At 40.1% G+C, this 27679-nt stretch overlaps 1 protein-coding gene across 4 annotated transcripts; it reads right to left on the bottom strand.

Moving 5' to 3' along the window:
* LOC130838946 (zinc finger protein 577-like) lies at positions 1–27337 on the bottom strand. 4 transcript variants are annotated; one of them, XM_057712680.1, is made up of 8 exons: positions 27202–27337; positions 26168–26257; positions 21535–21632; positions 20667–20763; positions 18607–18733; positions 17785–17880; positions 5507–5602; positions 1–3106 (listed from the first exon to the last, which is right to left on the bottom strand). In XM_057712680.1, the coding sequence occupies exons 4-8, from the start codon at positions 20679–20681 to the stop codon at positions 1479–1481; spliced, it is 1962 nt and encodes a 653-aa protein (XP_057568663.1). In that variant the 5' UTR covers positions 20682–20763; positions 21535–21632; positions 26168–26257; positions 27202–27337; the 3' UTR covers positions 1–1478. The 4 variants fall into 4 exon arrangements, with proteins under 4 accessions (XP_057568663.1, XP_057568667.1, XP_057568666.1 ...); XM_057712684.1 differs by lacking the exon at positions 1–3106 and having other exon boundaries at positions 4891–5602; XM_057712683.1 differs by lacking the exons at positions 1–3106; positions 5507–5602 and adding an exon at positions 10124–11981 and having other exon boundaries at positions 27202–27335.
* Positions 27338–27679: the final 342 nt, after the last annotated feature.

Genomic DNA, 27679 nt, shown 5'->3' on the forward strand with positions numbered 1-27679 from the left:
TTAAACCCTAAAAATTATATTCCTTCATGTAATTACAAAAATAAAAATTAAATTAATACATAAAATTGAATAAAGTTCATTTTATGTAGTGTATAGTCCACAACATAACCCCCACAAACCGTGGCTGAAATCAACTGATCTTTACCGTGTTCTGATTTTTTTCTATAAGTCAAACAGCATTGTATTTGTGGTGAAAATCGCTAATATTTGTAGTAGAATATTCTCTGGAACCCTTTCTAAAACAATTATATTAAACCTTTATAAAATTATTTCATTCTATAGATAGTTTCCAAGCTTACTTACTCAAATTTAGAATGTCATCAAATGTAGAAAAGCCCTAACAATGAAATGATGACATTCCATCGACTGTAACATGCATCACAATTTAAGATACAGTCAGATGTGAAGAAACAAATTCATGAAATGCAAAAATGGAATATAATTTATCACTGATGCTTTTGCCACATTCATAAAATCTCTGCGTGGAGCAAATTGTTTCTATTTTGAAGAGCTTATGGTGCTTAATGATATCCAATCCTCCACAGAAAGCATTTTCAGTGACTATAATCACAGTATTTCTGTAATGTATGAGTTTACTGGAGTAGAATACAGATATGATTCCTTAAGGATTTTATACCTTCGCTGAATCTAGAAATTATCCCCGTCTGAGAATAGGGTCTTTCTGCTATGAAAATTAGTGGGCAGTTAAGGAGCTCTGAATTGTAAATAAAGCATTTTGACAATCACTGCAACTTGTGGCATTTCTTTCTTGCTGTGCAATGAATTTGGTGGCCAAAGGCAGACTTTAACTATATCCATTGGATTCTTCCCTGAATTAAATACCTGGTGTTTAATATGCCACTTTCCATATTCCTTGTTTCAAAAAGATTTATCTATTATATGAATCTGTGGATGATTAGTGAGTCTTGACATCTATATGAAGGATATACTAACATTTACTACATTAACAAGGCTTTCCTCTTATATAAGTTTGTTGATGTAAGGAAGATTATGCATTAATTGGGAAGACTATCACATTCACTGCATCTGTAGGATCTCTCTCGTATGAAATGTTCAAAGAGTTTTGACTTTCTAGGGAATACTCTCATTATCATAACATGGCTGCATTTACTGCAACTGTAGGGTCCCTCTCTTGAATGAATACCATAATACATAGCAAATATGACTTGAAAAAGAATAATTTCCCACTTTCTCTGCATCCACAGGTTTTTGCCTCCTAAATGCATAGCCTGTAACTTTCAAATAAAGTCTTTTGACAATTGCTGCCTTTATAAAGTTTCTTTTTTGATGAGATCCCTAAGGTATGAGGGGATATCTTCAGATGAAAGGTGTACAATTTTCATTCCATATATAAGGTTTCTTCCCTATAGGAGTTCCAGAAGGGTCTATATAATCAGAGCATTCATGGCATTTCTGTTCTGTATGAGTTCTCTGAGTAGATTCTCACATTCCCACAGTTATTGTGCAGAGGACTTTCCTCTATGCTGAGTTTGCTGATGATTAACAAGAGCTGATTTCCGAAAGAAGGCTTTTTGACATTCATTGCATCCATAGGGCCTCTCTCCTGTGTGAGTTCTCTGGTGACCAATGAGAGTAGACAAAGTAGCAAACGCTTTCTTACAATTGCAGCATTCATATGGTCTCTCTCCTGTATGAATTCTCTGATGTACAGTGAGATAGGATTTAGCTGTGAAGGCTTTGTCACATAGACTACATTTGAATGGCTTCTCACCTGTATGGGTTCTCTGATGTATAACAAGAGTTGACTTACAGGACAGAACCTTCCCACATTCACCGCATCCATACAATTTCACTCTGGCGTGACAATTTTGTAGATGGTTAGTGAGACCTGACTTCTGGATGAAAGCTTGTTGACATTCATTACATCCATAAGGCCTCTCTCCTGTGTGAATTCGCTGATGAATCATGAGATGTGCCTTAGTGGAGAAGGCTTTCTCACAATTTGAGCATTCATACGGCCTCTCTCCTGTATGAATTCTTTCGTGTACAATGAGATGTGCCTTTGATGTGAAGGCTTTATCACATGCACTGCATCTGAAGGGTTTCTCACCTGTATGGGTTCTCCGATGTATAATGAGAGTTGACTTAGAGGACAAAACCTTCCCACATTCACTGCATTCATGCGATTTCCCTAGTGCATGATGAGTTTTCTTATGATTACTGAGATCTGACTTCTGGATGAAGGCTTGTGGACACTGACTGCATCCAAATGGTCTCTCGCCTGTGTGAATTCGCTGGTGAATCATGAGCTGAGCCTTTTTTGAGAAGGCTTTCTCACAATCTGAGCATTTGTATGGTTTCTCTCCTGTGTGAGTTCTCTGATGCACAGTGAGATGTGTCCTAACCATGAAGGCTTTATCACATACTCTGCATCTGAAAGGTCTCTCTCCTGAATGAGTCCTCTGATGTAAAATGAGCTTTGACCTCCAAGGAAAAGCTTTCCCACATTTGTTGCATCCATAGGATTTCCCTTCTCTGTGACGGGTTTTCTGATGATAGATTAGTGCAGACTTTGTAATGAAGGCTTTCTGACACTGACTGCATCCAAATGGTCTCTCCCCAGTGTGAATTCGCTGGTGAATCACAAGCTGAGCCTTTTTTGAGAAGGCTTTCTCACAATCTGAGCATTTGTATGGTTTCTCTCCTGTGTGAGTTCTCTGATGCACAGTGAGATATGTCCTAACCATGAAGGCTTTATCACATACTCTGCATTTGAAAGGTCTCTCATCTGAATGAGTCCTCTGATGTAAAGTGAGTTTTGACCTCCAAGGAAAAGCTTTCCCACATTTGTTGCATCCGTAGGATTTCCCTTCTCTGTGACAGGTCTTCTGATGATAGGTGAGCGCTGACTTTGTAATGAAGGCTTTCTGACATTGACTGCATCCATACAGTTTCTCTCTTGTGTGAGTTTCCTGATGAGTAATTAGCTTTAATTTACTGGGAAAGGCTCTCTTACAATCATAGCATTCATGGGATTTCTTTCCTGCATGAGTTTTCTGAGGCATGGTCACAAGTGGTTTACAAGTATTCACCACACTTTCACTGCATCCATATAGTTTCTTGCCTAAAGAAGTTGAGCCATAATTAGCAAGCTCTGACATCTAGATTAAAGCCAGAGTGCCCACGACAGAATGAGCAAGATAGCAAGCAAAGGTCCACAAAAGTTTTTTTTTTTCATTTACTATAAAAAATATTAGTGAGACAATCAGTAAAATTTGAATAAACTCTGTAGACTGGCTAATAGTTCTGTATCAATATTTAATATTCTGATTTTGATAACTGTATTCTATTTGTTTTTAAAATGACCTTGTTTCTAGGAAAGACACACTTAAGTATTTAGAGGTAAAGAGTTCAGGAAAACAATATGTATTTCTATGTGTGTGTGTGTGTGTGTGTGTGTGTGTGTGTGATGACAGACAGACTGTGATAAAGCAAGTGTGGTAAAATATTACCACTTGAGGGAATTTGCAAAAACAATGTGCATAAAATTTGTCTATAATCTTGGGATTTCACATTAAGGCTAAACTATTTAGAAATAAATATTTTCCAAAGGAAAAAAAAATAAAATAAAGGAAGACATTTATATAAACCTATATAAGAGGATTACTCATAATGGCCTGAAAGCAGAATGAATAAATTGTTTCATATTCACACAATGGCATCCTGCACAGTACTCTGGTATTCTTAATCTAAATGCTGGCTACACAGTGCGCTGATTGTAAAAATTAACTGTGATATACTTCAAACATTTTTACACAAAGAAGTAAACAAAAATGTAGGCAGTCGTCAGGAAATGCTCACATGTAGGAGGACCCTGAAAGGAGTGTGGATATTATACTAATAGTAACAGGATGCCAGTCAAGGTAATAGTAGGAGAGAGATGTCTTAGTTTTCACTTTAAAAATGTCATCCTTTGTGTGTATGTATCACAAGGTCTTTTTTTTAAAATACATCTTTGTTGGAGTGTAACTGCTTTACAATGTTGTGTTATCACAAGGTCTTAAATCTTGTGACATAAATACTATTTTAGGCTTGTGGACTGTGGTTGTGATCTGCTATGTCACATAGCATTTTCCGTAGATTATATACTTCAGATCTTTCTCTCTACCCTCCCACTCAGAAGACTGTTCCTTCTATGTGATGGTTTATCTTCCCAAACCCTTTTTTTTTTTTCTATCCACGTAACTGTCAAAACCTTATGTCTTCAAAAATCCAGATGTTTCTGAAGTTTATATTCATGACCTTTGGGGGAGAGCAGCTGGAGACACTGATTTTCCTTACTTACTTTTTATAAATAAATAAAAACAGTAAAATAAAAAAAATCATCTGGTTATTACATGGAGAATAGAGAGAAGCAAGATTAAAGAAGTAAGAATATTTTCAAGAAAACTATAATAATTTTGGCAAAAAATGCTGGACATGGAGGATTGAGTGAAAACAATTGTTACAGAAAAGAGTGGAGGCCCGTAGGATATAAGGAGACAGTAAGACCAGACTTGCTAATGGATTAAATATGTGGTGTGAGTGAAAAGAGGAATAAAAAGTGACATGAATTTGAGGTAGGTATAAGATCTCCAAGTGCAGAAAGGAAGTATCCAGGTGACTATATAAGGATAAGGGAAGGTTTGGTCTGTAGACAGAAATTTGGGAGTCATCAGCATATAAATAGTATCGTTAAGGCCATGAAATTTAATGAAATTACACTGGTAACAAATTGTAGAAACAGACAAAGATGAAGTTTCATGCTTTGCAACTCTGAAGACTTTAGAAGATGCCCAGAGCATGAAGAAAGTCCACCCTTCAGATACAAACCATGACTATAAAGGAAAGATGCCAACTAAAGTCTTGAACAAATATCTGGGGGAAGCAGGTTAGAATAAAGGATCCTCAACTTCTCACTTAAAGTGTAGTTATCCTATCTTACTGATTCTTTCTTCTCTAATTAATTCTGCAAGCAATAGAAAATGAATCTTCCCAAAGCTCTAATATCATATTTAGAGAGACCACCACTGTGGTCAACATTCCCACCTTCTAGCTCGCTCTGATACATTCTCACATGGCCCACAGAAAGCCACCTGCACAGTGGACCGAACTTCCTTATCCCAGGATAAAAGGTGCTGCTGTATTAACTGGAAGAATTGTTTCAGGTAAAAGAGGTGAAACAAGAGATGTGGAGAAAACAGGAAGTGACACTGCAAAAGAGGAAGCAGAAGAAAAGGAGGAAGTCTGGAAATGCTGCAAAGAAAATAATGTTCTACTGAACACCGAATCAAACCAAAAAAGAGAAAAAGACACACATCTTCCTTGAAACAGCAAGCAAGAGAGCCTTGCCAATGATTTAGGTGTTTGTAACGACCTTCAGAGTTTTAGCCTTGTTAAACACATTTGGAAGGGTCAACCCTTCGTGGCCAACTACTTTACTTTCAAGGTCTCCCATCTTACTGCTTATCAGCTGCTCACTCACCTGAAAAGTACTGACACTGCATTTCATCTTCTACTCTCCATGGCTCTTCTCCAGGGTCGAAATTAAGGATCATATCTGGTTTGGTAGCTTGATAGCCTGTTCATGGGAAATGACAAAGACTTGGACACTTACAACTGGACTTGGTGGGGGATGTCTAGGAAGAGCACAAAATGTTTCAGGAACGGACACACTTTCACCTTGGCAGATTAAAGATCTAATGGAGGTGAAAGCACATTAATTTCCATCTGGGAACAGAATAAGGACTGAGAACCTACTGTCTATAAGCTCAAGTTCAGTATCTTGAGGCTCTCTGGAAGCTAGAGCAACTGAAAAAGGAAAGGCTATTGGTTGCTAAAAGTTGGTGAGAATTTGTTTTGGCACCAACAGAAAACTGACACATTACTGATACCACAGACATTAAAACAACTTGTAATTCAATTTAAGTATATCACAAATTCTTACAAATTTATTCACCAGTATTCCTTTATGTGAACCCTATGGCCTACATTTCCCCATTCTACCTCTGTCCTAATCTCGATTTTATGGTTTGTTTTTTTCTCAAATTCTGAATTTAGAAATGTGCATGCTTCCATTTCATGGATATTTTTATGAGCATCTACAAATCCAGGAGGATGAAAGGCAAAATAGAGAGACAAAGAAAATCTCACTAGGGCCTTAGTCATTCTTTTCTGTTCTTAGCAAATCATCAGCATTTTTAGGGCATGGTCTAGTCTGTTGTCTTTTTCTGGTTCTGAACATCTGACAAAAGATCTCTCATCAAGGATAAAGGAGACATTTCAGGGAGGGACATTTCAATCAGTCAACTCCTCGCTTTCAATGAAGGACAAATTCTTAGAAGCACAAGGCTGGGGGAAATTTCCTGGCAGTCCAGTGGTTAGAATTCCATGCTTTCACTGCCAAGGGCGCAGGTTAGGGAACTAAGATCTTGCATGTTGTGAGGTACGGCCAAAAAAACAACAACAACAAAAAACAAACAAAAAAACCCACACAAGTCTGGGATTGACAAAAGGAGCCCTTCAGAGATCAGACTAACCAGCCCATTTATGACCTAGGAATTTCTAGTTCTCTACCCTAACACACATACAAACACAGAGAAAGCCAGTGGGAACCTGGAGTAACAAGATCAGCACCAGGCAACTTGTGGTGAAGTGACTGACTCTGGATTTCTCTAAGGTCTACTAGGTTCTAGAATCTAGAAACCCAAGTTCTAGACAAAGTAGGTGGAGTTTGTAAATCTGAACTCCACGGTTGTAGGTTCTAAAATGTGCAAATCAAATTTCTTTCTGCCTAAATCCTCTTCCCTTTCATAACAATAATACTATTTAAAAGTTGCTCATTGAGTCCTCAAGGCACTGCATGACAGACATTGTCCCAGAAGTTTTCTGTTCATGGTGACAGAGCTGGTAAGAGGAGGCCAGGATGGGACACCCTAAAGGACACACTCAAATTCCTCTCTCAGGCCCCCAACACAGGATCCATCTGGCCTCCTAGAGCAGGAGGAATGAAGGCAAAGATGTCCCACACAACAAGGTGTTCCCGGGAGCCATTTACCTACCCAGGCCACCTCTGGATCCATTTCCCTCCCAGGCCACACAGCAGGACAAACCCACCAAGATCCAACTTGGACCTGAGCCAGTAGACAGGCTCGGAATCAACCCAGACAAGGCCAATTCCCTCCGACAGCGAGAGAGAAGCTTCAGCAGCCTTTGGTTGGGGTTCTGGTAGGTATCCTCCTTCACATGGCTGTACCCAGGTAGAACTCACTCATGTAGAGAAAAATGGTAGAAGGCAAATGAACTGCATGTCCCAGAAACCACTGAGGCAACCAAACAGCCAAGATACACCAGCTCCTAATCAGGAAGACAAGGAATCCTAAACTGTACCTCCCAGAAACAGGTGCCTGTTCCCCAGAAAAAAGGAGAGGGTCTAGTCAAAGGCTGAACTATACTTTCTGAATTCAGCTGGGTTTGGTTCACCTCATGGGACCTGGTCCTCACCGATGGCGACAGCTTCCTTCTGACGCCTTCCTGGGAGGCTGAACACCCTGGGAACAGGGGCTCCAGCACCTAGATTGGGCCTCATCTGCCCCTTTCCTCACGCGGAGAGAATACTACAGTAAACTATAATTTCTATAATTCACTTGACACAACCTTCTTGAGCACATATAACATATATAATAGCTGTTTTTAACATAATTTTCTGCTAATTCTATCACCCATGTCATTTCTGGGTCTTATTTATTTATTATATTTTTTCCTCTTAAATTTTTTGTTTCTTTTTTTTTTTTTAAATTATTTTATGTTTTGTGTTTTTTTTTTTTTTCTTTTTCTGGGTTTCTATCAACTTTCCTTCATTTTTATGGGTCTTATTTCCCTGCTTCTTTCCACACCTGGGTAGGCTGATTACATGGCAGACTGTGTGAATTTTACATTACTGGTTGATAGACTGCTTCCTATTCCTTTAAATACTATTGGGCTTTGTCCCGGGAAGCAGTTAAATTACTTAGAAACAGTTTGTTTTTTTAGTGGTTTGCATTATGTTTTGGTACAAGAATTCAGAGGAGCCTTTACTCTAGATCCAATTTGAGCCTCCCAACTGAGGCAATGCTCTTCTTAAGTTCCACTGTGAGTCTCCAAATGTTAAGGAGGTGTTTCCATTCCTGTTGGTGGAAACACAAATTATTCCCAACTCTGTGCAAGCTCCAAGAATGGTTCTGCCTGTTCATTTCCAGCGGTTGTTTCTCCAGCCTAGGGAGTTTACTCACATATATGTGCTGATTACAATGTAAAAACTTGTGAGGCAACTCTCTAGAACTCTGGAACTCTCTCACTCTCTGGGCACAGCTCCTTCCTCTCCTATCATCCACCCCATGGATTTCAGCCACCTTGAATTCCACTAACTCTAAACTCCATCTCAATCCAAGGAGACTGCTGAGATCTTTGGGGTTCCTCCTCCCTACACTGCAGAATGGAAACTCTCTCCAGGCAGTAAGCTGGGGGCAATCATAAGGTTCACTTCATTTTCCTTCTCTCAGAGACAGCTGTTATGAGCTCCCGACTATCCAACAACTGAAAAAGTCCATTCACGTATTGTCTTTTGTTGCTGTTGCTGTTACTTAAGGTGGGAGGAGACATACATTATACTGTTGAAGAAAAGGGAGTTGTTGGAATTGGCTGTGAAAAATATTGGTCAGGATTTAGGTTTATTATGATATATGTGGATATATTAATTTGTACAATTTCAGAATAGATACAAACGTATGTTTGGCAGTATTTCCAGCTGCCTAAATCTCATATTCCTTTAGGACATTAAGAGTTCTTTTCCAGTGCTGATAATTTGATTTACACATTTCAAGAGCATTCCACGGGGTTGACATCTAACAATCAGTGTAAGATTCTCTGATTAAAGAACAAAGGTTAATGTACTTAGATCATAATTACTTTAGATAATTATTTTTCTGGGAACACGCTTTTCCAAATTTATTTAAGGGCTAGGTAGGAATTTATCAAAGTGTAAATTCTCTGAAATCTAATTGTTTGTGGTAGGTGAAATAATGGCAAGTCCCAAAGATGTTCATGTCCTAATTCCCAGACTCTGTAAATATGTCACGTTGCATGGTAAAGGGGAATTAAGATAGAAGATGGAATTAAGTTATTTTAGGGCCATATAAATTGTTTCTAGAGTTTTAAAGGTTCACAGAGAGAAACTGTGCCTCAGGATGTATTATACCCAGAGACTCATCAACATGAGATCTAGAAGATGAGATGTGGCACTCCTGAGCTGGTCAGTTTTAGGCAAGATTTTGGACTTTGAGTTGGTCCTGTAACAGCTTGAGACATTTGGAGATGTTGGGATAGAGTGAATCCATTTTGCACATAGGATGGGCATGAAATATTGGGTGCCAAAGGATGGCCTCTGGTTGGCAGAATAATGGCCTCCCAAAGATGTCTACATCTTTATGTCTAGAACCTATGAATATGTTATATTATAAGGCAAAGTGGACACAAGGTAGCAGATGGAGTTAAAATTGCTAACTAGCTGATTTTAAGATAGGGAGATTGGGACTTCCCTGGCGGTACAGTGGTTAAGACTCTGCTTCCACTGCAGGGGGTGCAGATTCGATCACTGGTTCGGGAACTAAGCTTCTGCGTACCACATGGTGTAGCAAAAAAGAAAAAAAAGAAAAGATTATTCTGGGTTATCTAGGTGGACCCAATGTAATCACAAGGGTCCTTAAACATGGAAGGAGGAGGCAGAAAAATCAGTGTTGGAGTGATGAAGGAGTTGACCAACCATTGCTGGCTTTGAGGAAGGAAAGGGGCCACAAGCCATGGAATTTGGTCAGCTTCTAGAAGCTGGAAAAGCAAAGAAACAGATTCTCTAGAGCCTCCAAAAAGAAATGCAACCCTGCCAACAACCTTGCTTTTAGCCCAGAGAGATGCATTTTGGACTTCAGACCTCCAGAAAAATAAATTGTGTTGTTATGAGACACTGAGTTTGTGGTAATTGGTTACAGTAGCCATGAGAAACTAATACAGCTGTACTTCTACATTCATAATATTCTTAGGTTTTCACTACACAATGCAATTCTCAGTATCCAAGATTTCCTTTATTTAGAGAATTCTTTCTTACTTTCCCAAGGTAAAACTGTGATACATGACTTAGTTTGCTGACAGAATTTCCATTTCCATTTTTTATTGCTTTCAGGGAATTTCTCTTTTCTATGAGTTCTTCCACATTTTACTAAACATGTTTTCCACCTTCTGCGCCTCTAGAGTTGTCTTTCTATGCTTCTCTGACAAGTGATAAGGTACAATTTATCATTAAAAACCATCACACTCTTTCCTAAGCTTTTGGTCCTGTGGGAATTCTTTGATATCCACTGCAATATCACCTCTAGGAAAAGGCTTCCCCACAAGAGCTGCATTTCTTCCTGATGTGATCTCACCAATATTTACTAAGTCTAACTTCTCACAGAAATGTTCTCCACAACCCCTGCATCCACAGGATTTCTGTCCTGAGCTGACACATAATGAACGTGGGGAGGATTCTTGCTCAAGGCTTTTTCTCATCTCTGGTATCCACGGATTTTTTTTTTCCTACACAATATCTGTAACATATAAGACATAATTTATTAGTGAAGGGGTTGTCACAGTCACTGCATTTGTGAGCCTTACTCCTTGTGTAAATTCCCGATTATCTACTGAGGCTTGACTTCTTGGAAAAGGCTGGTCGACAATCACTACGTTTCTGCCCCCTAGGAGCTCACTGATGTTTATTAAGGGCTGGGTTCCTGAAGAAGACATTTCCACAGGCATTGTGATCATAGGGTTTTGCTCTTGTATGAGTTCACTCATGCATAAAGAGCTATGACTCCCTGAGGAAGGTTTCTCCAACTTTAGGGAATCTACAGTTTTCTCTCTTGAATGAGTTTTCTTATGTTTGATGAGGACTGACATGTGCGCAAAGGCTTTGCCACATTCACTGCAGGCATATGGTCTCTCTCCAGTGTGAGTCCGCTGGTGCTGAATGAGCTTTGACTTGCTTCTGAAGGCTTTTTCACAATCACTGCATTCATACGGTTTCTCTCCCGTATGAATTCTCTGATGCTTGGTCAGGTCTGACTTAAAAAAGAAGGCTCTTCCACATTCGCTGCATTCATAAGGCTTCTCTCCTGTGTGAAGTCTCTGATGTGCAATGAGGTATGCCTTCTGGGAAAAGGCTTTCCCACACACACTGCAACCATATAGTTTCTCTCCAGTATGAGAGCGTTGATGTCTGTTGAGCCGGCACTTCCGGCTGAAGGCTTTTCCACACTCACTGCATCTGTAGGGTTTTTCTCCTGTATGAGTTCTCTGATGGACCATGAGCTGTGACTTTCTGGAAAAGGCTTTCTCACATTCATTACATTCATGGGGTTTCTCTCCTGTATGAGTCCTCTGATGTTCAGTGAGCTGAATCTTCCTCATGAATGTTTTCCCACATTCATTGCATCCATGGGGTTTCTCTCCTCTTTCAGTTCTCTGATGTCTAATGAGCTGTGCCTTCCTGGAGAAGGTTTTCCCACACTCACTGCATGTGTGTGGTTTCTTTCCTGGGTAAGTTTTTTGATGGTCATTGAGCTCTGATATAGTGCTACTGGGCGTCACATGACCATAGTATTTAATTCCAGTAAGAGTTTTGTTATGCTGGAGGTAGACAGATAATTTCCCATATCCACTGAACTCATCAGAATCCTTTCCTGCATATCTTCTATTGTTGATAACAAAACCTAAATGTGATTTCAAACTTTTACAATGTGGGCCAAACTTATTGTGTCTTTGTGTTAAAGGAACAAGACTTTTGCATAAATCGAAATTATTTCCAAGTGCATAACTTTGCTGATATCTTTCCAAAGTTTTAATCCTGTTATGGTTTTCTGGGTGCCATTGCATAGGGTCAATCTCCCATATTTCTTCTAGGAAAAAGAACAATGAAAACATCCATGATAATTTTAGGGGGAAAGAAAAGAACAAAAATGCCATGGTTTGGGTTAGCTCTTATAAGATCCCAGTCTAAGAGAAATGTCCTTATGGAAATGTATCCTATGCTCTGTGAAAAGATGACAATATTACAAAAGGAAAAACAGCTATTTTAGAAACAATTATGGATAGTCTACAAGAAATAAATATAATATGGGCTGCTTTCCAAATAGAACCTCACAAAATGAGGACAGAAGTAGAAACAGAACCACACTGTGACTGGAATACAAAAAAAGAAGGAAGGGATGGATCCATCCATCCAGCAAACCCTGAATGGGTTGGTGTTTGGGAATATACTAGAATATTGGAATAATATATTAGAATATTACAATTAGCATGTCACTATAGTTTGACTAATATATTCTGTCTCCCTGGAGCTGTCATTCTAGCAATGAGAGAGAAAAAGAGCAAGAATCAAGAGGTAATCAAAGTAGTAAGAAAATTACAGAATGTGAAAAATGGTATGAAGGAGGTGATACAGTGGTGGAAGGTCAATCTTAGAGTAGTCATCCTTAAGAGAAAAAAGTTAAGCTGACATCACAAGATAAGAATGAGCAATGTGGACTTCTCTGGTGGTGCAGTGGTTAAGAATCTGCCTGCCAGTGCAGGGGACATGGGTTTGATCCCTGGTCTGGGAAGATCCCACATGCTGCAGAGCAACTAAGCCCATGCACCACAACTACTGAGCCTGCACTCTAAAGCCCGTAAATCACAACCACTGAGCCCACGTGCTACAATTACTGAAGCCTGCACACAGCTAGAACCCATGCTCCACAAGAAGAAAAGCCATTGCAATGCACCTCCCAAAAATAATAATAAACAAATTAAAAAAAAAGAAGAAGCAATGTTATCCAAATAACTAGATGAAGACTATTCCAGAAAATGGAAAAACCCAAAGGCAAAAAATAAACTTAGGCATGATCAAGAAACATAAGGGAGGCTGGCATACTTGGACTATCCTGAGCTTGAGTGCAGTAGAAATAGATAAGTTTGGAGAGGTCAGCAGAATCGAGAGCATTTAGATCTTGTAGACTGCTAAAAACTGGATTTTATGCTAAAAAGAATAGCAACAAGCAACCAAAATTTTTTTGACAGAAGTACAACATGTTTTGAATTGACAGTTCCAAAAGGTCACATGACTCATATGGAGAATGAATCTGAGAAATGAAATTGTTGAGAAAACACACAGGAGGCTATGGTAGAGTTCGAGCAAGAGATAACAGTAGCCTCGGCAATGGATGACTACCATGGAGATGAAACAATGTACAAAAGCAAAGTACATATAATGGAAGAGGAAAAGATAAGTATAGAGGAAGGAAAGATAAGACTCACCATCAGAAGGAATGCTGGAGGTAGAAAAGGGAAGAATCAAGGACAGTTGCTCAACATGTGGCTGAAGCATCTGTGTAGGAGCCGGAGCCACTCAATAAGATGAGGAAGAATAAGGACATAGGTTTGGCATTTGTGGGAAATCAAGTGCTCCACTGTGAGGTACACATCAGATTTGAGATGACTAATACACACTCCAGAGAAAATATGATGTACCCGGTTGGATCTATGAGTGTGGAGAAAGTTTTAGACTTAAGGTGACAATTTTAAGTCATGAGTATATAAATATTATTTAAATATCTGGACTGCATGAAACTAGATGAGATAACTTACGAAGAATGAGTAGAGAAAGGGGAGTGCCCGTGACAAGCGCATTTCAGGTTTTAGAGTTTGGGGAGAGGGATACACAGAGGAGAAGAAAAGCCCATCCAGAGACATCAAACCATATTTATGCTGATCAAACAAATAAGCAACATGGGTTAAGTAACAAAGGGTTGGAACTGGAAAATCAGAAGGTAGGAGCCATAGCATCTGATTCCAAGATTACTGAGGTAAAATATTCAATAATCTCCTTGTTACTAAATCTTTCCCTAGTCATTCCGACTACACACCAAAATTAAACTTTTCTAAGACACCAATCACCTATTTAATAGTAATATTGTAGTTAACACTCCAACTTTCTATTAGGTGTGATACAACCTCACATGATCTAACATATTTAGACACATGTATATCCATATGAAATTTAAAAATAAGTCCTTGCCACATGCCACAGAGCAACTAAGCCTGTGCACCACAACTACTGAGCCTGCACTCTAGGGCCCACGAGCCACAACTACTGAGCCCACACACCACAACTACTGAAGCCCACACACCTAGAGCCCATGCTTCACAAGAGAAGCCACAGCACTGAGAAGCCCCCACACTGCAATGAAGAGTAGCCCCCACTTGGCACAACTAGAGAAAGCCCGCGCACAGCAACGAAGATCCAACGCAGTCAAAAATATTAAATAAATAAATAAATAAATAAATAAATAAATAAGTAAAAATAAGTCTTTGGGCCAGCTACCCAGGTCCCATGTACTAACTAGTGGAAATACCACCTTCTTCAATCATACTGTAACTGTATACAGAGCTGCCTAACAAAACTTTCTGCAGTGATGGAAACATTCTGTATCTGTGCTTTCCAATTTGGCAGCCACTAGCCATGTATGGCTGTTGAGCACTTGAATGTGGCTAGAGTGAATGTAGAGATAAATCTGTAATTTTCCTTTTTTTAAAAATTAATTTTTATTAGAGTATAGTTGCTGTAATTTTACTGTTAATTAAATTTAAATTTAAGTAGCCCACATGTGGCCAGTGGCCAACACACTGGACAGCAAAGATATAGACCATCATATCCTATATTTATGATTATAATATATTTAATATACTTATCTCCAAATTTTCTACTTTCCACAACTGCTAGATTCTACCTTAATCTCCGTTCCTACATCATCTCCGTCACTCACCAATGAAGAGATTCTGAAGAATCATTCCCATTCAGGACAAAAACATTCATTGTCCTTACCTTCCATTCCTCCTAGAACTCCAAGCTGTGTTTTCCCATTGTTACAATGTTACCATCCAGCTATCACGCAAGGCTCTCTAGAATTAGCCAAAAAAGACAAGACAAAACCAAAAATCACAGCTTCTAAGCCAATTATTAACATAAAACCCAGAGTAATCAGCCATTTCCTTACAGACAGTCTCCTACAGGCCAATCTATTAAGAATCTCCCACACTGCTTTCCTTATTTCCATCTCCAAAGTCTTCTTTTTACATTATTACTAACCCACAAGGCCTTCTGTCAACATTTTTATTTAAAACCCAGCTCTCTTTCTTGCAGAAATTATTTTATTATGCTTTCAAAATAAGCACACTTTATCCTCTCAGTAACACTTTATCAAAGCTCAGTTTTCTCTGATTTATAAAACAATCCTTGTCTACACCTCATAATCAAATGCTAACAATTTTAGAATTTTATGCACCTACATTAACCCTTTCCAACAGAGACTTTTACACTTGGAAGGTATTTCTGTCTTTTATTTCATCTGCATCTCCCTCAGGGCACATTAGCGTGGTGGTTCTTCAACAACGGGGATTAATGCAGAATTGCCTGGCAAGCCTTTCAAATACCTCATAGGCTCCAGCCACTCCCCATATCTAGCAAATCAGAAGCCAAAACTCCAGAGACGAAGCCTGTAGTTGGAAAAGGCTCCCACATAGTTTACACACATCCCTGAGGAAAAAAACAAAATTAAAACCAAAATGCAACCAAACCAAACCTGCTTTGGGAACTCCCCGGAGGTCCAGGACTCTGCGCTTTCACTGCCAAGGGTTCAATCCCTGGTTGGGGACCTAAGATCCTGCAAGCCATGCACCTGGGGTGGGGGGGGAGGGGGCCTATCAAACCTGCTTTCAAGAAAGATGTGATGAACGGCTGCAAGTGATACTGTCAGTGAATTACTCTGTGGTTACACTAAGTAAGGAAGAATAAGATATAGACCCTTTCCTCTATATGGAAAAAGCCTCATAGCAACCAGTAAAACAATACAATAAAATACACGATCAGGACTGAGTTAGTGCAATGAAAATACAAAACAGATAGGAAGTCAGGAAAGCGGGGGGTCCAAGTGTGTACTGGAACTTCACGGACAGAAAAAAGAGCAAAGTGAAAGAAGGCAGTATCTGGATGTAAAAATGTAACATAATCAAATGCACAGATGCTAGTCTTCGGGTTATCTGACATCATCTGTAGCATTCAGTAAAACAGATCACTTCCTCCTCCTTAGAGTAATTTTGTCACTTGTTCCCGGAACATCTCCTTCTGACCCTCTTCCTACCATAACCCCAATACTTCTCTTTCTATCTGGCTGGGTTCTTATCTTCTCAACCCCAATAAATAAATGTGGACCTCTTGTTTTATCAACCAACTCTCACTCTTCACGTTTTCTCAAGTCCTCCCTACATAAGAATACAACCAGAACCTCAAAAGGAGCTAAAAGAAAAACTGAAATCAACCAATGTATGCAGGAATTGGGACAAAGCAAGTCTATATCATCATGGCCATCATGGGGATTGAGAGTGTGGAATTTCCAAAAGGCCTTTTCAAAACGACAAAATTCAATAGGAACAGCAGAGACCTTCAGAAACATAGAGCAGAGTAAACAGGAAAGACTCAAGGCAACTCAAAGGTGACCAGGCACCAGGGTGTACAGCAGTATGGCAGAACCTAAATAAAATGCACATGGAGGAAAAGGATTCACCACAAGGAAAAATGATCTCTTTCAAGAAGCTGAAGGAAAAAGGATTTCATAGGACAGTTATCTTGGGTGCAGGCAAAATACAGAAGAGGCCAGGTGAGACTATAGAGAGGTGGGAATATCTCAGGAATACCTGTCAGAGTGCAGAGAGCTTAAATCTTCACACTCTGATGGTGAAGACATTACCTGGGAGAAAGGAGGATTCTGGTTTCATGTACAGGAAGTAGCACATCATAGGGCAGCAGCCCTGGTGCCCCGCAACACACAGAGGATTAGGGTACAGGTCAGATATTAGCAGGAGTTAATTTAGGACTCTCCAGCAGAGAACAGAAAGCTTAGGCCTTGAGAATGAATTAAACTTTTAATACAAGATTAAAAAAAAACAAACAAGAAACAGAATCTGAAAGATGAGGAAGCAGAGGGTAAATTAGTAGACAGAGGTGCCCTGGGAGACAAGGTGTGTGTGATTTTCAGATGAACGAAGGTGAGGTGGATTGTCAGGGAGGGATACCAGAGCCCTTTCAAAAGGGGCAGGGATATTGCAGAGGTAGGGAGCAGCGCTAAGTGCAAAGTGATCTGAACAGGTAGTGAGACGAATCTCATAGCAGCTAAGGTGAAGAACAGGAAGTGAGACCCCTGCGGACAAAGAAAAGGAGAAGGCATAAGGGAGTCTTCTCCTGGGAGGAATGGAATCAGGTTCAGACCTCAAGGTCCTGGATGAGACAAATGCAGTAAGATCCAGAAAGCTGAAAAAAAGGAAGACATCATCCTTTAGTAGCAGGCAAAGAAGAACAGCCCTAATAAAGAACACGTAGGATTTCCCTGGCAGTCCAGTGGTTAAAAGAACTCCCCGCTTCCACAGCAGGGGGAGCAGGTTTGATCCCTGGGCAGGGAACTAAGATCCCACATGCCGCACAGCGTAGCCCAGAAAAAAAAAAAAAGAACATGCAGAAAGGTGAAGGTGTCAGGTTTCTGGGCCATGGGCCACCACCTGGTGTAAGGGAAGTTCTCTAGACAACATTTCAGAATTGTCAATCCTTCACTGAACCAATCGGAATTTTTGTGTCGTTTCTCCCCATCCTCTTGGTTTTCACTCACTTACCTGGACAGGTTTGACTCTGGGCTGCTCCCTTTACCATCCATGGGGGTTCTCTTTGTTCCAACTGGAAGAGTGAATCTGGTTTGGGAGCCTGATACCCTGTAAATGGGAAGTCATGGAATGCTTGGCATCAAGCATATGAGCCTGGGAAATCTATGAAAACTGCAGAAAGTTCTATTTCAGGGACCACATCCTTCGTATTTTGGTAAGGTAAAAACCTTTAACTTGGAAAGGGAGAGCATACACTCTAGGGCCTACAGTGCTTTAGTCCGAACCATGAGATATTCCAGAAACCCTACAGATTTCACTGAATGAGAAAGAAAAGGTGACTGAACGTGATGCTGTCTGTTGGGCTGCACCCCGCAGGCTTATAAGGCCTGTGTTTGCCTAGCTTCAAACCTGAAGGAAGAGCCTGGAGTCAGCGACAGAGACATCAATGGTTTAATGGTTGGGAGAGCTATGTGTCTGAAGCAAGGTCCTGGAGCAACACCCCACCATGTGCGGTAGATGATGGGCAGGACATACCGGCAGTATTTGTTGGGGGTGGGGACTGGGGTGTGTGTCACCAGTTACAGGGGAAACTGACATCAAGTTGGCTCATTGGTTACCAGGGAAACCAGCAGAGAGCCATGCCCCTTACCACCCTATGATAAGCTATCAGAGTAGAGATGTTCTGAACTAACAGTAGCTGGGGCCTGGCACAAGTATGCAGGAAGGTCAGTCTTGTGAGTGGGGTATAGGTGAAGTAGGCCCTGGTCAGGCAAGGGATGGACAGAAAGCAAGAGAACAGCCAGTGTGGGTGGCCTGATCATGCACTGCCCTTACCTACTGACACTAGGTTGTAGTAGTTCTCCAACATGACATCCCTGTACAGGTCCTTCTGAGATGGGTCCAGTAACTGCCACTCCTCCCAGGTGAAATCCACAGCCACGTCCTCAAATGACAAAGATGCCTGTAATAACAAATTGCAGTGCAATCCGAGGTGGAATACTATGATGTGGAAAAGAGGGACAGGAACACGTTCTGCTCACCTTCCCCATGATCAATTACGTACACTGTGACTGTGGCTATTTCCCATACCACGGACCATGTGTCTTAGTCCACTTGGGTTGCTATAACAAAATACCACAGACTTATACCATAGCTTATAAAAACATATTTATTTCTCACAGTTGTGGAGGCTGGGAAGTCTGAGATCAAGGTGCCAGCACAGCCGCATTCTGGTGGGGGCCAGCTCCCTGGTTCAGAGTGGGCACCCTCTCACTGTGTTCTCACATGGAAGGGCGAGGGATCTCTGTGCGTTCTCTCTTATAAGGACATTAATCCCATTCGTGAAGGCCTCACCCTCACAACCTACACACCTCCCAAATGCCCCACCTCCTAATACCATCATCTTTGGGGGTTTAAGATTTAAACATACAAATTTTGGGGGCACACAAACATTTAATCCACAGCCCTGTGGAATTCTACAAATTAGTCCCTCCCAGACTAAAAAGGTACTAAAATAACATTTGCATAGAAATAAAAAACACTGTGCTGTACGAATGTCTTTGTTAATAAGAGTGAAAAATCTATCAATAATTTAGATCTCCATCAGAGGCACATAGGGAATGCTATACCTCTATACTATGAAATACTATGCAAACATGAAAATCAATGAGGTAGATTTAAATATACTGGTATCAGTGATTTTAAAGGAGAAAAATCAAGCCCTCACATAGTATATATGGTATGATCCCAGACATGTGAAAATATTTTAATAATATATTCAACTATGTATGTATACATACACACTTGTATGCATATAGAAAGGCTCGTATAAAAATATATAGAGAAATTAATATAAATGTAAATATAGATATACTTTACATGTCAGTTATAGAAAAATACTGGTGGGAGACCCAAAGTATTAACATTTGTTACCCTTTGGATTGGGAGTTTGGCAAGAAAAAGGAAAAAGGGGATATTCTCTTCTGGTGCAAACACTTCTGTGTGCCTGAACCTCTTGCATGTAAATATAGCCATGTATCATTTGAGTAATGAAAAATACAAAAGACCAAACCAAGAATCGCTGGCTCTGACTTCATTTTTTGAACCTAGGGTTAAGAAAGTATACAGGGAGAATTTTCGTCAATATCTGTACACCAAGCTACTCGCAAAGAATGGGCATGTCAGCTGTCTCCTGCCAAATCAATAACAAAAATCTGGTTGAGAGAATTCTTCTTCATGGAGGACCACTCAAAGATCAAGCAGCCCATTCATTCTACTGGATAATCCAGGCTTTATTCCTAGGTAAAGTCAGACTACTAGAAGGCTCTATTGCCAAGGCACACTGCTTTTGAAGAATTTTGTCCAGTTGAGCTGTGCTTTGGCATGCTTAGTCCGAGGAACACAAGAAAAAGACAAAGGAAACATCTTATGGCCTTTATTATAAAACTGATAATGAGGTCACTGTCTATCACAAAACCTCTCTGAAGAGCTAGCAAAAGAAACCACATCAGATCAAAGAGCAGCGAAATGTTTACTTCCCCTGAAGAACGGGTTTGCCTTCTCCTCACAGACACTGCAAATCATGTAATGTTTCACATTTTTCCTGTTACAATGGCTGCCAAGCAAAGCACACTCAAGTTCAAAGCTAAGGCAAATCACAGGGTCTCACACAGTCACCTACCTAGGCTCCAACCTTAAGAACTTTGTACAAAGCCTAGGGCCCTCATATCTCTCTTCCAAATTTGCCTTGATTTTAAGATTACAGCCTAAACTCATTTTTCAACAGCTCCCGATTTTTTATCAACTTCTCCTGTTCTCATTTGACCAGGCTGTTTTTGGAAGCATCCACAAGTCCACTGGGAAACAAAGGATAAAATTGATAAAACAAACCTCACCTGGACCTTGGTCATCTTTTCCAGTTCCTAAGCAAGGGTGTGTCAGCAGCCTGCTTGTTCTTGCGCAGTAGCTTTTCTCACATCAGGAAAGTAATAACTAGCGGAAGGAAGCAAGCAGTAGAAAAAACAACCATGACCTTTAGAAAAAAGAAAGAAGTTGTTTTGTTTCTAAAATAAATCCTTTCCATGATCAAAGCCTTGGTAATGTTAAAGAGTTCACGGTCTTGGAGCCCAGCAGTGTAAGACACTGGACGAAAAGGAAGGAGATCTCACTGGCACAGATAAGGAAGCCTGGGAGCCCGAGTGTTCAAAGCAGCTCCCCACACCCCCTCCAAAAAAAAAAAGAAAAGAAAAGGAAGCCTGGAATATACTCAAAAGCAAAGTTTATATTAACTGACTGTTAGGTATTTATACCATTTTTTTTTCATACTTCAGTTAGTTTTGGAATCTGCCTTATACCTAATATTTAATTATTTATTCATACTCATAAGCATATTTAGAACTCTCAGTGATAAATTTTAGCTGCCTTGTGCTTAAATTCAATGGAGTCTAAAATTTCCTTTTGTAACTACTCCATGTAAAATGTTCCGATCATCCAAGGAAAGAGAAGAAATGACAACAGTTGCTCTTAAGGTATAACTTGCCTCGCATGCATGTCTTCCTAAAGAACAGGATTTGGAGCTTCTCCTCAATATAGAAGTGTAATTTAGGATATTAATATTTGCAATTAAATATTCATCAGTATAGGAAGCCTGTGTTTACCTGCAACATGTTTATTTTATAAAAGTCCTTTTTTCCAATCCAGTACATTAAATACACATATATATTTTAAAAGTAAAAAAAAAAAGATAGCACATGTCAGAATTACCTGGAGATCCAGTGGTTAGGACTCCACGCTTTCACCGCCGAGAGTGAGTGTTCAATCCCTGGTCGGGGAGCTGTAATCTCACAAGCCAAGGGGTGAAGCTAAAAAAAAAGAAAAAAAAAAAGAAAAAGAAAAAGAAAGAAAGGGCACGTAACTAGGGTGTGTTCTGTCTTCTATCTCTCTGGGCCTGCCTGGAAGTTTGGTCAGAGATCTCAGGTTAGGCTTCTACCAGAAACGATGATCTCCCAAGCCTGGAACCTTCTTCTTCTATTACTGAAATGTAAATGTTTCTTCTTCTTCTTCTATTACTAGAACCTGTGGATTCAAGAGCAAATTCAATGATTGAGCCTGGGACCACAGCTCTTTCTTGACACATGGGCTCACTCTAAAAGAAGGCCCCAATAGCTCATGAATCTTTAACTCCCTGAAAGCTTTTACATCACGGTGTCATGCCTCACAGGAAGATATGGAATGGGCAAGAGGGATGCCTTTTTTTTTTTTTTTTTTTTTTTTGGTTAAGTTGGAAGACAATGAATGTGGAAGAGGAGATGGGAAACAAAAACCTGCTCATGGTCTTATCCACGGCCAAGTTCTCACATAGATCCATTTCAGGAAAGATCAAGGACAGAAATGGTGGCTCTGGAAACTAACTTAACACCACCTGTGCCCACATATGTCTGAATTTTTTGTTTACTGCACTGAGGTAATTTCCTAGTTTGACAATCAAGGTACGAAACAAGTCATAAGCAGTATCTTGTGTAATCCTCAACACTGCTCTCCTAGGTCTTCTTCATCGTCTCCAATTTTTTTTATTTATTTATTTTTGGTCACATTGAGCATCTTGGGAGATCTCAGCTCCCCGACCAGGGATTGAACCCAGGCTATAGCAGTGAAAGCCCGAATCCTAACCACTAGGCAACCAGGGAACTCCCATTATCTCCAATTTTAAACACAAGTAAGCTGAGGCTTGGTCAGGTGAAGCGTGTTGCCCAAGTTAACATCCTTCCTCAGCAGCAAGGTGGGAATCTGAATTCACATCTGCTTCTCTCCATTATGACACTTCTCTCTTCCAACAGCCTCACAATACAAACTTGTTCTCTTTCTCAGGCACTTTAAGAACTTAACTTCCTGGTGTATCATACTGTGAGGGGGCCATACAGTTACAGTTGCAAAAACAGGGCCTTTGGAATCAGCTCTTATAATATTCCCTGTGTACACCCAGACAGCTCCTTCCACACAAGGAATACAAAGGCAGCCGAACCCGTGCCTCTGAAGCAGCCCCAATTGTGCCTCCGAGATCAGTCTCCCCAAGAGCCAAGCTCTGAAGTCACATTAGAAACTCACACTCTGGGAATTCCCCAGAGTTCAGTGCTTAGGGCTCTGTGCTTCCGCTGCCGGGGGCACAGGTTCCATCCCTGGTTGGGGAACTAAGATCCCACATTGCAGGGGGCGGAAAGAAAAAAAAAGAAACTCACACTCTGAGGACACCAACACCATAAGATCAACTTGAACTTTGCTTTCATCCCATGAGGCAGCACTTTATTCCTAAAGACTGTCCTGAGCTCTCCTGAATCCTCCATACCCAGAGAGCTCATCCCTGCCCATTCTCTGACCGATTATTGGTAATTATTGGTAAACATACTGGTGAACACGCACACCACACCCATCCCCAACAGCACTCTGTCCCAGCCCCAGCCCTTCAGTCTAGTATCCCTGCAGCGCAGCCCCAAAAGAGATGGTACACACTCAAGTGAGGAACTCCTTACGGACAGGAGAGAGGTAGGAAGAGGTGGTTAGACAGGAATGGGTTGGAACTGAGATCTCTAGAGTTGGAGGATGAAGGACCCAACATTTCCCAGAAGCTTCTTGACTGACTTTCCCTCACACCCAATAGATCAGAGCCACACCAAGTGCTCACACCTGGAACACATTAGTGAAACTGAGAATGGCAACAGAACGTTGGTAAGACTAATCTGTGTTTTCTACCCAACTGACATTAAGGTCAAGTTCCCAGGTGGATGGTTACCAAAACAAAATACGCATTTTCTTAATAACGGGCGCAGGGATGTCAGGCTGGCAGTCAAGAGTAGCCAGTAAATAACAGGTTAGAGGGATAATAGTAAAGTGTCTTTCTGAGTTCTGTGAGCTGTTCTGGTAAATTACTGAAGTGCGGGGCATGGAAACCTCCAATTTATAGCCAGCTGGTCAAAAGTACTGGTGGCAAACTGGGACTTGCAACTCACATCTGAAGTGGGGGCAGTCTTGTGGTGCTGAGCCCTTAACCTCTGTGAGTGGGGGTGGGGGTGGGGGGGTTTCTCTGTTGATTCCTGCTGGTTGGTGCCAGAACTGAGGTGAACTGTAGGATACCCAGTAGGATACCCAGGGAGTTGGAGAACAGGCTGGTTTTGGGGAAAACTCCCACACATTTGGTGTCAGTAACGCTGTGAGAAAAAAACTCACTGATAAAAACAATAGCAATAATGAACAAACTCTTTGGTAAAAGTATATATAAAGTATAACGTATGTAAGCTTCTAAAACACACAAAAGTATTATATATTGTTTGTAGATACACACACACACACACACACACACACACACACACTTAAAAGTCCAAAAATGATCATAAAGTAAAATTCCAAGTTAGTGGTTCCATCTAGGAGGAAGGAATGGAGTTGGGACTTGGAGTTGACAGTTTAGTTGCACGTGTAACGCTTTATTTCTTTCCAAAATTAATGAAGAAAAAAAGGAAAAAGATTTAAAGCAAAACAAAAACAAAGCAAACATTAAATACATTATATGCCCAACTGAGAGCCAGTGACACGTTGTAAGCATTCCTACGAAGCATGGAAGGGGTGCAAGAATCACTGTTCTCACTCATCACTGGTCTGACTGTGCTTTCAAATGCAATTAGAAAAAAGAAGCAAATAGCAATTGCTAATATTAGAAAAAAAGAGTTAAATAACCGTCTGCACAATATTACTGTTGACCCAGAAAACCCAAGTAATTGAAATGGACAATAATAAAAAATAAGAGCTTAGTTAGTGGTTGAAAACAAAAGATCAAGTGGTTGATTTGTAGGCACATTGATTCATGCAGATAAACTATGGAAAATAATTACATAAAAATCTAGAAAAAACCATAGACATTACCAGAAGTTAACATTTTGAGACAGACCTATGGTTTTTTGTTTGTTTTAGAACTTTTATTGAGATATAATTGACATAAAATAAACTGCATACATTTAAAGTGTACAATTTAATATCTTTTTTCTTACTAGTAATGTATATATAGCAATCCCAAATCCTAATTCTCTAGTACACTTTATACTTCAGGAATTCTACTAAGTATACACCCAGCACACCAAAATGCAGGTACAAAAATGCTCACGTTATTCCTAATAGCCACAAGCCAGTAACAGCCAAATGTCAATTAATAGCAGAATGGATAAATAAATTGGGGTACAGTCACACAATGGAATACTATACAGCAATGAAAGAAACAATCTACTGCTATATGCAGTAACTTAGATGAATTTCACAACAAAATATTGAACAAAAGAACGTGCTGTATGATTCCATTTATATAAAGTCAACAATCAGGCAAATTTAATATGATATTTTTAGGATAATTACCTCTGGAGAGGAGGGAGAAGATGAGGATGAGGCAGGAGCTTCTAGGGTGCTGTAATAGTCTATTCTTTAAATTTTAATGTTATAGTTCAAAAAAACTTTTAAAGAAAAGTACAGATCAGTTTCACTTATAAATTTTCACAAAAATTTTTTAAAATTCCAAGCAAAAGAAGGAATAGTATAATTAAATCTCATGAACCAAGAAAAAAATAAAAACAAAAACAAAAATCCCAGAAAGAAGAACAATATAATCAAACTCCACACATCCATCAGGTGACTTCAGAAATTACCAACTCAAATCTAATTTCGTTTTATCTACACCACCACTCATTCCCTCACCATCACTGGATTATTTTGAAGCAAATCCAAAACATCTATTTATTTCTAGATGCAAAAATATTAGGTAAAATATTAGCAAATAAATCTCATCCCATGTTAAAAGAATAATTTTGAACAAGTATGGTTTCTTCCAGGAATATAAGATATTGGGAAATCTAACAGCATAAATTAAAGAAAATTTTAGAGAGAGAGAAATAAATGATAAGCAAAACTTAAAAGCCTTTGATGGGAATCTAATGTACAGCATAGTGATTACAGTTAATAATACTGACTAGATACCTGAAAGTTGCTAAGAGACTAGATCAGCAATGTTCCCACCACAAAAAAGAAATGCTAATTTTGTGACACGATGCAGATGTCAGCTAACTTATGGTGGTAATTGTTTTGCAATACAGAAGTATATCAAATCAACACCTTGTACACCTTTAAATTTATAGAATGTTATATGTCAATTACATCTCAATAAAGCTGGGGGTGTGGAAGCCTTTGAGAAAGAATGATAACTTGATAAAGTGTAGGTACCATTTATTCAGACTATAGAATGTGTCAGGCACTACACTTTGTACTTAAAGAATTTTTGCTCATTTAACCTTTCCAGCAGTTATGAAGTGGGAATTATGACAGCTTTTTTCACAACTGATGAAGCTTGACTCAGAGATTAACCTACCCAAGTCAGAGGCAGAAGCAAGTTCTTCTTAATCCAGTCCATACACTTAACATCTGGCCAACATTATTTGCAGATGACAAAAATTCTCAACTAGAAAATATAAAGGCATCAATTTGAAGCTATTAGTAATAACATGAGTGGAATGAGGTGACAAAATAAGTATATCTGTTAAATTTTTGCTCTTGTGCATTACATAAAATTAGAAGAAACAAGGAAGAAAGAGTGGGGTCATATGGGAAAAAATAACACCATTTACAGTTACAACAAAAGTGTAAACCATTTACAAATAAACATAATAAAACATGTCCAAGACACATACAAAAAAAAAAATCACAGCTGGTGATTTTAAAGGAAACTTTAAAGGAAATCCATTACACCTGAAAGTGTAGTACCTAGATCTACATCAGTTCTACCTCAATCAAAACAACCACCTGATGGAACATAACTGGAACAGTTTTTTGTTGTTGTTTTTTTTAAAAAGAAAACTCCCAAAGAGTCTGTAATATGGAAATGGTTATGACAGGATGTTAGACAAATATCCATAAAACTATAGCAATACCTGCACACGTGATCCCAATACTAAAAACGAGACATACTAAATTTTAACAAGAATTGTTTACTGGAGGAGTATTTAGGAGAATGACAAAATCATTACTTGGGTCCGGATGAACCTGAAAACATACTTCTAATAGGAATATACAGTAAATATGGACGCAAGAGGACCAGAAACCCCATTTCTAAAATTAAATATGCGGTAAGCTCCCCAAACGCTGCCCCCAGCGAGGACATGACTTCCAATTCCCCCAACCACAGCCACCCCAAACGCTACTCTCCAGCAAAAACCTCCCAAGTTCTCGTCCCAACACGGAACCCCATGAGCTCCCGCGCCACGGGGAACTGTCAACACGGATTCCCCGGTAGATCCAACACCCCAGCGAGGATCACTACTCGCTTCCCAACACCAACCTCAACAACAACAAAACACCCCAACGCTCTTTCCCGGCCCCGAAACACGCCCCAAACCGGACACTGACCTGATGGACGAACCCCGTCTTCATTGTTGGAGGCAAACGATGAAACCGCTGTCCTAAACACTTTGCCCCAGTGCCGAAAGCCAGGCGACCAACCCTAGACGCTGAGTAGACCCGTAGGGGCTGAAAGGATGGTGGCCGACGAGGTCCATGAGCCGCCGTTCCAGAGACCCAGAATCAGGCTCCTTCCGGTCTCTCTATGACGCAATATTTCCGCGCCGGGTTGGAGGCTCTTTACCAGGAGCCGCCGTTTATTCCAGTACTGCTGTATGACGCGAGGTCTTCCTTTTTCTGCCTTCCGCGGGAAATTCCAAAACGGTGAGAAACTGTTGAAAACGACCTACTTTACCCGGTTTCCAGGTCCCTTGACCCAGTGAGCCCCGACTTTGCAACATTCGTTAGGAACGCTGCACAAACGCTTAGCTTCTCAGAAAGTCAAGCTGCCTGGACCTCTGCGGGGTGGGCAGAGACGGTCGCGGAC

Source organism: Hippopotamus amphibius, chromosome 16 (assembly GCF_030028045.1).
Source record: "Hippopotamus amphibius kiboko isolate mHipAmp2 chromosome 16, mHipAmp2.hap2, whole genome shotgun sequence".
NCBI classification, from domain to species: domain Eukaryota; kingdom Metazoa; phylum Chordata; class Mammalia; order Artiodactyla; family Hippopotamidae; genus Hippopotamus; species Hippopotamus amphibius.

What these genes read in the sequence shown, in the direction of transcription:
- LOC130838946 (XM_057712680.1), bottom strand. An exon ending in CTACAACCTAGTGTCAGTAG is followed by an intron (nt 17,881 to 18,606) that starts GTAAGGGCAGTG and finishes TCCCATTTACAG; the next exon opens with GGTATCAGGCTCCCAAACCA. An exon ending in GCAGTGTCAGTACTTTTCAG is followed by an intron (nt 3,107 to 5,506) that starts GTGAGTGAGCAG and finishes CAACTTCTTTAG; the next exon opens with GCAAGAAACTATATGGATGC.